We start from the raw sequence: 12,470 nt of genomic DNA, 5'->3' as shown, positions 1-12,470 counted from the left end.
CTATAGCAATACTTTTGGCGACTTAATAAACAATTTTAAGGGAATGAAGTTATTAAATAATAAATTAGCCAGCTCTTTAATTTACATGAAGTTAACTGAAAACATGCTATTTATAAATAGTTCCACCAGTTTCATACACCACACATTCTTTATCGCAGTCCAGCACCCAGAACAGCAAATTAACAGCTGCTGTAAGACACGTGGAACAAATCCTTCACGACCATGAGCGAGTATGAGTTCTTCTCTGGACGCTTTAAGCTACGAAGAGCCACATGTTCGAGCTTTTGACTTGGGACAGTTAGTGCATCCTTCCAGTTTACTAGGAGATTGTTATTCATCAATCTAAGAGCAAAGATAGTTTTAGTCTAAGGATGCACTGAGTCTGACACACAGCTCAGTCTAACATTTCAGAAAAAAATTAATCTAACTTTTGAGAAGATGTTAGAGAATTAGGCCCAATGAATTTATGTGTGTGTGCCATGTAAACAAATGAATCATTCATCTTCGTTTGTGTGACTTTTTTTTACTCCATTAAATGAAAAATCCCTGACATGTTAATTCTACTCTTTCTTGTTCTCCTTCCGTCTGTACTTTGTTTGCAGTGCAAGGAGCATCTCATTAGGTTACATCCACGTTTCAGGATTGGCCACATAATTTATAAATTACACAAACAGTCTACCGCTTGTCTGCCTGTTCAGTCTTTTTCTGCTCGTACGTCCTGAACTTTAACATTAATCATGCTGACTGAGGCCGGAGAGTCTGAGCTGTTGCTCGTTGGGTTACGTGGACCTTGGACTGAACTTGCTGGGACGTCCACTCCCGGGAAGACTGACAGCTGTCGTGTAAGTAATCTTCTTCACTGCTGGTACCTGGTTACCTGGCAGGTGCTCACCCGGAAAGGGAAACCAGTTTTTGACTGCATGTCTCATGTTTACCACAGACATTAGGTATGATCTAAGGTGTCCAGAGTTAAAATCATTGGATGAATAAATATACTATCTGCTGTAAAGGTAGGGGATACAGATTCTGGCAGGGTGAGTGATGGTGCCAGAATTTGTATCCCTGTGTGACGGCGGCCCAGGCAGCCACACACGTTGAGCCCAGTCTGGTAACCTTTTCCTTCATTTCAGTTAATTCAATACACACTTTATTTGTAATACTTACCATTTCTTTTATATTTCACATTTTTCTTAGCAAGTTGGTTGGTTAACTAATTGCATCCACACTTTTAGTTGACTCATTCTTGTCACCTTGTTAATTTGGTTTACTTTCAGTTAATATGCATTTTCTTTGAGTTACTAGTTCCTGGGAAGTTGCTGTGTGGGAGGCCCAAGCCTGCTAAGAGTCCCAGCTGAGGTGGATCTCCTTTGACGAGGCTGCAGCCTAACTGGACTCTTCCATCTCACAACAAGATGGTGGAAGAGGGGTTTAGAATTATGATTATTTAGATTTCTGTTTCCCTAACGAGTTAAGAGTCTAAATTGTTTAAGTTCTGTTGTGAATTTGTTAAATTTATTAAGTTAGTTGAAGATAGTTATGTTTTGATTTTTCCTCTTCTGTCAAAATGGTCTGATCAGCCAGTGTATGTAGTTTCCCTTGTGTGAGTTTGGTAGGTCAGTTAGTTTTCAGTTCGTTATGCTGAACTGTTTATTTGACTTCTGTTATGGGCCCAAAACTTTTACTTTGGATTTTTATTGTAAAATTAAAGGTCAGACTTGCAAACACATACAGGTAGGATATAATATAAGCACTACTGGCTGGGAATACAGATCCTGATCTACAGATTTTACCGTTTGAAAATTCATGTGATGTGAGAATAAATTAAAAGCAAACAAATTGTTTTCCAAATACAAAGTGGTGTTTTTAGAACCTGGTTTTTATTTTCTTAAGCAACACATTCCCTTACGTTTTGTAAAAATAAAACAAAGGAAGATGAAGAGCCTGTATTAATATATTCTAAATGTGAAACTACACATTATTTTCAAGATTAAAGGTTTGGAGAAAAGTTCTGATTTCATTATCTATCCTGCATGCTAAATAAACAAATAAATGAAAAACACCCAGTGTTTGAGCTTTAAAGAGAGAGGAAACGGCAGACTTCAGGTACCTTATACGTACAATTAATAGCAGGGCTTTTAAATCTCAGCTAAACATTGTGGTGTTGGAAAGGCCTTAGGTTACATGAGTGTTGTTTTGGTGTTTTATGTGGGTGTTGTCAAGTCTTAAAAATGAATATTGCCCCGCAAAACTAAAAAAAAAAACAAAAAACAAGAAATATATCGCGCTGAAAGCTAAGTCAAACTTAGCAGAACTTCGCCGACAAAACAACAAACCTCAAACAATAACTTGAGCAACAAACACGCTGTTTATTTTAAGTTAAGTTTACTTGGTGAAATCCAGCACAACGAAGACACTAACGCTAGATGCAACGACTGCTCGATCCCGTGTCAGGGGATACAATTTCTGTCAGGGATAACTGCCTTGGCTCAACACCGGCTTAGCGTGACATGACCCTCCTTTGTCCACACTGAGCTGTCATTGGGTAAAAGCCTCAGGGTAGCACCGGGTGTAAGACTGTGTAGGATATATGTAGACGGAGTTCACTTACCATTTAATGTTGCTTCTCTACGATCAGTTGTGATGTCTTTCCTCCTGAACGAGCTTCTGCTTGTAAAGAGGTGATTCATTAACCAAGCCGCTAATGACCTTCTTAATTCCTCTGGTAGCTTCATGAGGGTGGATTTAGTTTGCTTTACACACTGCTTCTGCATTTCGGATCTGTTTTTTAGCACATTAATAACACTTTAGAATATGTTATGTGTTGTTATTTATCTGAAGCTGTACGTTTTAAGATATGATAAAGATCAGATTAGTTTTAATTATGACTGTTAAACTGAATGAAGGTGTTCTTCCTTTCTCACATGACGGAGGATATACAGTTAATAGAAAAAGGGACAAAAAACATATTAGTTCTGAATAAGGATAAAACAAAGTGTATTGTTGTGGATTTACAGCATTCTGTGCTCTGTTAACTATGTGACACAGCGATGGAACAAGTAACAGAAGGTAAATTATCCGGGTTGATTGTAGAGAGTCAAACGTCCTGGAACAGACAAGCTGGCCAGATCCTGCAGAGAATGGGTGGAGGCATGGCTGCCATTAAATACCGCAGTAGTCATTAGATTACTGCTCAGTGATTTGGTCCCGTTCAGCTAAATGCGACCTGACCAGACTGCAGGCGGCTCAGTTCTTCAGAGTCCTCATCAGACCAACGAATCTCCATCTATCCTGGATAAGTGTGGAAGGTAGGATGTAATGTAATTACAATCAGTGGATAATATTGTATTCAAGATAATGAATTTCCAGACTGGTTAGTGTTAGATAATACTATGGTTAACTTTATGAAGAGTAAAACGGACTGTTAAGGTGAGAAATTGATGTTTTTGAGTGTGATGATTAATTCCTTAGTTTGACAAGCGAGAATGCAGAGTGACGATGCCATAGTCGCATGGCATCCTAATTTCCTGCATAGTTGCCATGGTTGCCATGTTGTTAGTTTTGTACTTTGAGCAGGTGTCTGAGAGATTGTTTATCTTAATGAATGGTTATGTTGCGGGACTCTAGGAAGAGGGAAGCTAATAAGGATCTAATAAAACAAACTGTAGACAATATAAACCGAATTAAGAAGTGATGTAGAAAAACTTGCACATGCTTTAGATTCTCAAAGTTTGAACTTATTATCAGGCTGCAGCAAGAAATCTTCCAAGAATTATTTCTCTGGTTTAAATTAGTCTATGTTGATTTCCTGTTAAATCCTCAAGAAAACTTAAAATCCCTAAGATAAAAAAGGTCATGGGTAGGGCACTCTCTGGACAAACCATCACTGGATTATGGGGTAAACACAGACAACCATCTACACTCACACATGATCCCAACATACCTTTCTTCTGACAGTGAAACATCACAACCAGGTTGTAATAGCCACTAATATGAGTCACATCAATGTGTATGTGAAAGAGTAAGTTTGTGCTTATCTATCTGTGTCTGTCTGGTTCTAAAAGATCCATACATGCACATCTTTGACATCTTTATGTAACATTAAAGCAGGAGAAACAGCTGGATGGAGGGCGTCGTGGCGGCATTAAGCTGAGATGAGAGGGAGGGCAGCGGAGACACAAACAGCAGAGCTTCGGAGTTCGGAGGATGAGCGGAAACATTTGGTGACTGGAGAGGATTAGAGGATTACTAACACAGCTGTCTGCACTCAAAGCATCATCCCCGAGCCTTCACTTGCTTCTCTGACCATCACCTGTTCATCTGCCATCGTCTCAGCATCGTCAGCGTGGACTGGTAGACGTCCAGCCTCCAGCGTGGAGATGTCTGGGTTCCTCCACAGGGGAAGAGGTGAGTCGGGCACCTTTAGAAGGAATTAAATGTGGTACACTGTAGTGTAAATGGTGGATTTGTCATGAAATGTCTCTGAAAAATGCTTCTTGTCCAGCTGAATGTTGGACAGAGAAATATTTTTCTGTTTGTTTTCAGCACATCTGGGACATCTATGACACACACTGTTCGAGCTGAAACCATCACTGGTGCTTTTATAGTTTCAGGTTTAGTGGATTTAATCTGCTGCTCTGCTCGTAATGACTGTCATTATGTAAATACATTAATGGATCAAAACATGTAAAAAGTATTTTATGCATCTCTTAATGCTGACATGTCATGCGAGAGCCACAGAGAATTCCTTTTCATCTTTTCTAAAGGTTTTATGTAACACTGAAAGCCCCCGTGTTTTATATTATAGATCAATTTGTCTTTGTTTTTATGGTAATGTTGACTTTAGTTTTAATTAAAGGCTGGGATAATAGATTGTAAACGATTTCAAAGTTGTTCAGCATTATTAAAGTACAAGCTGTTTCTTCTGTTTTCCCCAGTTATGGAAGGTTTATGGCTTAACTGTGTGGGATGGTTTAGGTGTCAGGCTTGGGCAGCCAGTGGTTTACGAGGCAAAGAGAAGTGTTGGATCTCTTCAGCAACAACTGGAAATTGTTGAGTAAATTTTTCTACAGAAGTTGTAAAGTTTAAAAACAGTAATTAAAGTTTCTCTCAAAGCTACAAAAGCACAGGACCCTCCTGATCCTGTCTGGATACTGGGAGGACAGCATGTCTTTGGTGTGTGTTTGACTGAGTGGGTCAGTATTTACACCAGAGGAATGTGTGTATGAGCATTTCCACCAACAGTAAGTGAGATTAAACTTCTAATATAAACATTATAAATGCTCATTTGAACTGATTTAAATGTGGTGAAATAACATTAATGATATTAAAAACAGCCGTCAGGCACAAGTTTGATTTTTAATGAAGTGAAATAAAAATTATTATTATTTATTTTTATGTGATTAGATGGTTTTATGTTGGACAGTATGAAAACATACCACATTTAAATGTTATAATTTCCTGAATTAACAAAATCATTTTACATAAAAATAATTTCTGTCCAGTTTCCTGAATTTATCTTTTTTTTTTGTTTAACTCATTAACAGCTGCATTTATCTACAATTATATAAAATTATATAATAATATAAAAACAAAGTAAATACAGGAAAAAAATTAAAAAAGTAAAACAAGAAAAAGACTGGAATTAAAGAAAATACAAGTATAAATTATAAATATATACATATATAAAAACAGGTTGATATCAAAAAAGACCAGAAGGGCGCACCTGTACTATGCTGCTACTTCAGGACCTAAATATTAAGTATGGAGTTTTGTATGGAGTATGAAATATTTAGAGTAATAAAGAGTTCACACTGTGAGAGAATGACATTGCTCTGTGGATTTGGCCCATTTAAAATGCAAACCCATAAACTGTTGAACTGGTGTGAAACACTAAGCTGCAGTCTGTGTTACTGGGCTAAACACCTAGCAGCTAAACAGCCCGACATTTCCACTGGAAACACCTAGAAACCCAAAGCTGAGCTTAATTCATTTAGACCAGGACCTCGATCTGGGCCTACCCGGTCCGCAGTCCTGCAGGTTTTCAATGTTTACCTGCTCTAACACACCTGACTCAAAGTAAATGAATCCAACAGCCTATGAAGTTCTGCACTGTGACTCAGTAATTTCAATCAGGTGTGTTGGAGCAGGGAAACATGGGAAACCTGCAGGACTTATGGGACAGAACTGGTTAGCCCTGGTTTAGCCTCTTCTGCTTCCCCACACACTGCAGGATAAAAGCAATGAAAACAACTTTAAACATGTAACAGATCCATCACGATGAACTTTACTTTCTTTTTATTCAGTTACGGGGACTGTGATGCTCGCTGAGGAGAACAGGAAGAGTCAACTATCAAGCTTCTAACTACTCTGATCAGGCTGCCCTTCACCTTCAGCTGTCCAGGAAATATGAACCTCCTTCCCCCCGCCATCCTCTTCCTCATTTACACCTTTCATTCCCCTGGGACCCTGTTCCCCTCAGCCGTGGGTTCGTGGGTGTGTCCACACCAGTGCATCTGCTACGAGCATGCAGACCTGGTGGACTGCCGCGACCGCGGGTTCGAGCAAGTTCCCAGGGGCCTCCCACATGGCACGTGGTTGCTGGAGTTAGAAGGAAATAATCTAAGCATCATAAGCACCCGAGCTTTCACTGGACTCTGGTCCCTGCGGGTTCTGGTGCTGACCAGCAGCCAGATCACAGAAATCCAACCACAGGTAGGAACAAAGAGTTGAATGAATGATTAGAGACATCATTAGCTGTTCATACGTGTAAACACCTAAATGACTTGAAGCCTCTGTAAGATGTAGAATGGTTTGATTAGAGCTCAAGATGAGGCACTGAGAGGGTTCAGGATGGCAGATGGATAGTAATCTCTGAAAAGAGTTTAGTATAGAGAAAAGGCTGTTGAAACGTTATTGTACATTTACTAAAAGCGGCCATGTTTTTGTCTGAGCTGGATGGTGAAATGGATGTGCTGCTTGCTGAAAACACAAACATGTCGATTAAAACAGCAGAAAACAAAGTAAAGAAGCTCCTGGACAGCAAGGTTGGTGTGCTGTACCCAGTAAACCCAGTAAAAAGTAAAACTTTTTCACAATGAAGAAACAGGAAACAAATTAAATATTGAAACTTTTTACCATTTCATGAATAATATTGTCTCATCTTGAGTTTATGGGGTTCATAGAGATCAGGCTTTTTCAGACTGGGACTGATGCAGCTTTTTTCTATTTTATTTAAAACATTTTTTAATATAACAGTTTATAGACATTCAATATAACAGAAAGCTGGGCAGATAAAGAAAAAAAGGTCTGGATATCTGAAGGGTGGGTGACACTGCAAATACCAAGTATCAACGATACCGATACGATACCGATGCTTCTTGCTTTCACAATCATTTAATGATTTGCCTTTAATAATAATGATCATAATAAAACACAGAATAAAGATTTTAGTCAAATAAAACATTCTTTATTAACAAACTGAATGGCAGAACTGAGAAATTAAAAATTTTACCTTTTTTGGTAAACAATATAAAATAACATCAAGAATAATTCCCTTTTATCACTCACGTGTTTGAGAAAAATAAACTCAATCATGCAAATTAGCTAAAAAAAAAAGCAGCACCCACTATTGGGTGGCTCTCATTCACATTCTTTGGCTTTTTGCCCCCTGCAAGAAAATTATCGCTCTCATCATGCTGGTATCGAACGATACCGACACTAGCCTTGATATCGATACTATCAATATTTGGATCAATCTGCCCAGCCCTAAATTTAAAGTAGTACAACCAAGCCTTAGGTCAATAACAACAGCAAACAAATTATACAAATTATATAAAATATACACATATACATAGTTTATCTGTACACATGCACACATAAACATGCACATAGACATATCAACCATTTTCACTTGTCTCGTTCCTCTTCAGTATCAACCAATAACGGTAATAATAATAATAATAACAACAATAATAATAATAATAATAACAATAATAATAATTATAATAATAATAATAACAATAATAATAATAACAACAACAATAATAATAATAATAACAATAATAATAATTATAATAATAATAATAATAATAATAATAATAATAATAATAATAATAATTATAATAATAATAATAATAATAATAATAATAATAAAACTCGTCATGTTACTTATGAAGCAACTGAGAAACTGAGCTGATTTACGTCTGAGCCTGCAGAGCAGGCTGCAGCACAGGCAACATGGGTGGACCTAACATGTTTACATGCATTAACAAGGCTGTCATCACTCAGCTGATTTTATGATGCCGGCGTAATGTGTGAAAGCACACGCTGATGTGGGGCTGATCTGCCTCTGTTTGGCATGTTGAATTACAAAGTTTCCCTTCTTTGCTGATATGATGCAACTAGTTTATGGAAATGGCTTCAGCCTGTTCAACAGATTGAAGCCAGGTGTGATCAGGGAACTGGAAAACGTCAAAAAACTGCAGGACTGTGGCCCATTAAGGACCGGAATTAGACAGTCCTGATCGAGAACATGCAGGGCACTCAGTCCAGGAACAGGATTCAAAGTCTCTGCAACTTCATGTGTAAAAATTTCGGAAATTGTTTGAAGATGCAGTTTTTTTGCAGATTGCTGAACTTTTGCTCACCTCTGGTCTGAGAGACTCTGCCTCTCTCAGGTGCTCTTTCTTTTCACTAGCTGGAACATGTTCCTCAGGCTGTTTTGCTCAGCAACTCCTGCTTTTCCAGCCTTGTGCTGTCACTGTGGGATGTATCGCTGCCATCAGCTTCAAGATGAACTAGTATTTTTCATGAAATAGAAAAATGTCTAACTTTCAGCATTTCATGTTTAATTTATTATTGTAAAACAAATATTGCTTTGTGAGATTTGAAAACCATTGCATTAATTTTTATTGTAAGGCACAATTCCTATTGTACACAGTAGCTGTTTAGAGAGTTTTCCTTCTTTTCTCTTCACAGGCATTTTTCTCCTTGTCCTTCCTGGAGAAGTTGGATCTGAGCTGGAACCTGTTACCAACTCTTCCTGTGGACTTCTCAGTCAGTCTGTCAGCTCTCAAAGAGCTGCGACTGGAGCACAACAACCTTCATTTTATATCAGGATACAGGTACCTGTCCACCTATCTTCTTAGTATTAAACAGAGACATTTCATATCAGTTGTTTTTTTTTCTCAATCTTTTGTCTCAAAACATCACCAAATTCAGTCTGTAGCATTTTCACACTCTTTCACTCATTTCTGTAGCTTTTATGCATAAAAACGATTTAATTAATAAATATTTGAAATACTAAATTATTTTGTCCTAATCGGAGATTAAACGGCTGCTGAATGACAAACAGCTGGAACAAACTCCTCCTCCTCACTGTCTGTGTGAATTATTTTCTTCCCTCTAAGCCTGGAGTATCTGGACAACTTGGAAAAGTTGGACCTCAGTTATAACCAGCTGGCGTCTGTGGGCCCTGGTGTGTTCAGGGGCCTCTCGAGGCTCAGACAGCTCTACCTGCACAACAACAGACTGACTGTGGTGCAGCAGGGAAGCCTTGATATGCTGCCTGGACTTGAGGTAAATCTAATCAACCCAAATCATAAATATACATACAACACTGGTCTACTAGTGAGCCCATACTATCTGTATGCCAGTCTGTCTGACTCCCTGTCTGTCCATCTATGTGTCCAGGTGCTCCAGCTGAGCAACAACAACATCTCCCAGATTGACACTGATGCTCTGGCTCCTCTCTATAGTTTGGCAGTTCTCGATCTGGAAAGAAACAACCTGCATCATCTGAAATTTAAGACCTTCATCAGTCTTCATACAACAGCAACACACATCCAGCTCTCTGGTAAGCTGGTTAGTCAACACAAGTACACAAGGTGGGAGGAATTAAGTTCATAGCATCAATCAACCATCTACATTATATAACCAAGCAAGTCATCAGTGTTTCTCATCAACTAGTTTAAAGTGCAGTTCATTTAATTTAGTTTTAGGTTAGAAGTGAAAGACTGGACTTGAGAAAGAAAAGAAACTAAAGTGTTGTGTCTTTAAACCTTAAATTCTGTCACACAAAGCAGATACTCATGTGGAACAGATGTGTGTGGACAGAGGACAAAAATAAGTCTTTTCAGTGTAACAAAGTTCATTTTTTGTTTAACAGCTGTTTTCAGCTGCTGCAAAAAGTAGAAATATTATAGATATTTTTCAAATCCCAGACCGACATAATTTGTACAGAAATGTTAGATTTATTTTCAATATTCCCATAAATGATCATAAGCAGACGAGACGCCTGATGTTTACACTGTGTCTGCAGCACCTCTCTTCACCTGCACCGGCGTTGCCACGGAGCATTCCTGGTTTGTTATGCTTGAGTACACAATGCGTCATAGTGGGAAGTAGCACCAGAGAAATGTAGGCAGTACTGGTGTGTGACCTCATTTGGAAAAACATATTGTTCAGTCCAACTTTCACAGGAAAACAAACACGTTCAGTGAACACTGTAATTTGAACTAGTTCCTGCATAACACTGAGGGAAGTGTCACAAATATGTTAAGAAAAGTAAATGTTCATACGGCTGCTGGCCCTGATGCCAGATGTAGACACACACTACGCTTTTAGGTTTTTACCAATTTTTTTAGATGTGTTCTTAAAGCAGTCAGATACCAAAAATATGGAAATCTGCCATTCTACCTATCATCTGTTTCTCTTCGGATCCTCCAGGAAACCCGTGGAGCTGTGACTGTGAGCTGCATCGTGTCTTCAGTAAGATTTTACATGTTCGGCATCTCCACATCGACGACTACCGCAACGTAACGTGTCAGGACCCTCCACAGCTGATGGGGGCCTCGCTGGCCTGGGTGGACAGCCAGCTGTGTGTTGCAGAGACGGCCACCGTCCTGGTCATCACCGTCACTGTGCTGGTCACCGTGGTAGCGGCTGTGGTGATGGCTGAGAGGAACAGGAAGAGGAACCATGAGAAGAACTGGGACACCGAGTCACAGAGTCCACCATAATGAGAACACAAGTGAGGATGAGGAAGAGAACTAATGATATATATGGAAGACTGAGATCCCGACAGCGTCTTTACTGATCAGAACTCTTGCAGCATATAGTTAGAAATGGTTTGATTTGACAGAAAAATTAAGTTTTCCCTAAAAAGTTAGAAGCATGCAATTTAATGAACATCTAAAATCCCTAGGACCATTTTTAGAATATTTCTCCTGCTTTCTTTGAAGTTTTAACCCCTTCAGTCTGACGTGATGCAGTAAAAGTTGCAGTTTAATATGTCGGCGACTCTTCATGAAGCTACTTTGTCAGAAATACAAGGCATGTAAAAAAAGCAGCTGGTGCACATGTTGACAATGACTTTTTTTTTTAAGTTGGAATTGATTTATTGCTGCTCAAACGATCATATGTTTTTTATTTTATTTTTATTTAACCTTTATTTAACCAGGTAAAAAATGTTTGAGAACCAGTTCTCATTTACAAACATGACCTGGCCACGAGGCCCCAGCAGGAATAAATAACGTGCATACATACAACTGTGCATACACAAGAACCACAATACAACAATACAAAAAATACACCTAACAACACAGAGCAAGTACAAATATATAAAAATGAAAGGGGGAAGGGAGTAGGTCTCAGTATATGGGACAGATCTATGTGAAAGAAAAAGTAGTGGACAGATGTTTGTATCTAAGTGGGAGTCAGCATCGTCAGCAGGAACAAGTGTTGACAATAATCTGTTGAAGTCTCTGTCTAAACAAAGAAACAGATATCAGAGATGGAAGTTTAAGAGTGTTCTGCAGTGTGTTCCAGTCATTTGCAGCAGTAAAGTTGAAGGCGTTACGGCCGAAAACAGTGGAGGTCTTGGGAGTAATGAGCTTAATAAATTCGGTTGACCTGGTGTGATGAGTGCAGTGAGCGAAGTGGAGAAGAGATGACAGATAGAAAGGTGTCTTGTATAAGATTGACTTGTAAATAAAAAGAAACCAATGATGGAGTCGCCGGGTGTGAAGGGAGGGCCAGCCCACCAATTTATAGAGATCACAGTGGTGGGTGTGGAAAGGGGCGTTTGTGGCAAAGCGTAAACACAGAAAACAGTGTTTTGTAGAGAAATTTATTCTGCACCAGCTCATGTTTACTGACAAACATAAACATAAAAGCTGTCGCTCCTTGTATTTTATAATGGTGTTTTAATCTGATTTCACAGTCATCTGGTTTGTCATCAGTTCTAAAATAAATATCAGTTTCTGTTTCATAAAAATTCTTCTTGGTTTTCACAGATTTGATTAATGTTAATAAATGGAAATGAAAAGCATCCACAAACTGAAATCTGTGGTCAAAGCCCAATGCACACACATTTAATGTGTCTAGAGGTAACTTTGACATCTGGGCTTCTGTATGACCTTAATATGATTGTGTCCTATTTCCCTCGACTAGTCCTGGAGTAATCCTCCGTG

The 12,470-nt window shown here is 38.7% G+C and overlaps 1 protein-coding gene across 4 annotated transcripts; it reads left to right on the top strand.

Moving 5' to 3' along the window:
- The first annotated feature begins 655 nt into the window (after positions 1 to 655).
- On the top strand, positions 656 to 11,410 carry LOC121630181 (leucine-rich repeat-containing protein 70). Of its 4 annotated transcripts, XM_041970331.1 has the most exons (8): positions 656 to 842; positions 4,105 to 4,404; positions 4,935 to 5,048; positions 6,303 to 6,711; positions 8,977 to 9,122; positions 9,408 to 9,576; positions 9,691 to 9,853; positions 10,726 to 11,410. In XM_041970331.1, exons 4-8 carry the CDS (start codon positions 6,406 to 6,408, stop codon positions 11,016 to 11,018), a joined length of 1,077 nt encoding a protein of 358 aa, XP_041826265.1. In that variant the 5' UTR covers positions 656 to 842; positions 4,105 to 4,404; positions 4,935 to 5,048; positions 6,303 to 6,405; the 3' UTR covers positions 11,019 to 11,410. The 4 variants fall into 4 exon arrangements, with proteins under 4 accessions (XP_041826265.1, XP_041826258.1, XP_041826241.1 ...); XM_041970324.1 differs by lacking the exon at positions 4,935 to 5,048 and having other exon boundaries at positions 4,108 to 4,404; XM_041970307.1 differs by lacking the exon at positions 4,935 to 5,048.
- The last annotated feature ends 1,060 nt before the right edge of the window (positions 11,411 to 12,470 follow it).

Source organism: Melanotaenia boesemani, chromosome 2 (genome assembly GCF_017639745.1).
Source record: "Melanotaenia boesemani isolate fMelBoe1 chromosome 2, fMelBoe1.pri, whole genome shotgun sequence".
NCBI classification, from domain to species: Eukaryota; Metazoa; Chordata; class Actinopteri; order Atheriniformes; family Melanotaeniidae; genus Melanotaenia; species Melanotaenia boesemani.
The sequence above is the reverse complement of the archived record's forward strand: the minus strand, read 5'-3'. Positions and strand labels throughout refer to the sequence as shown.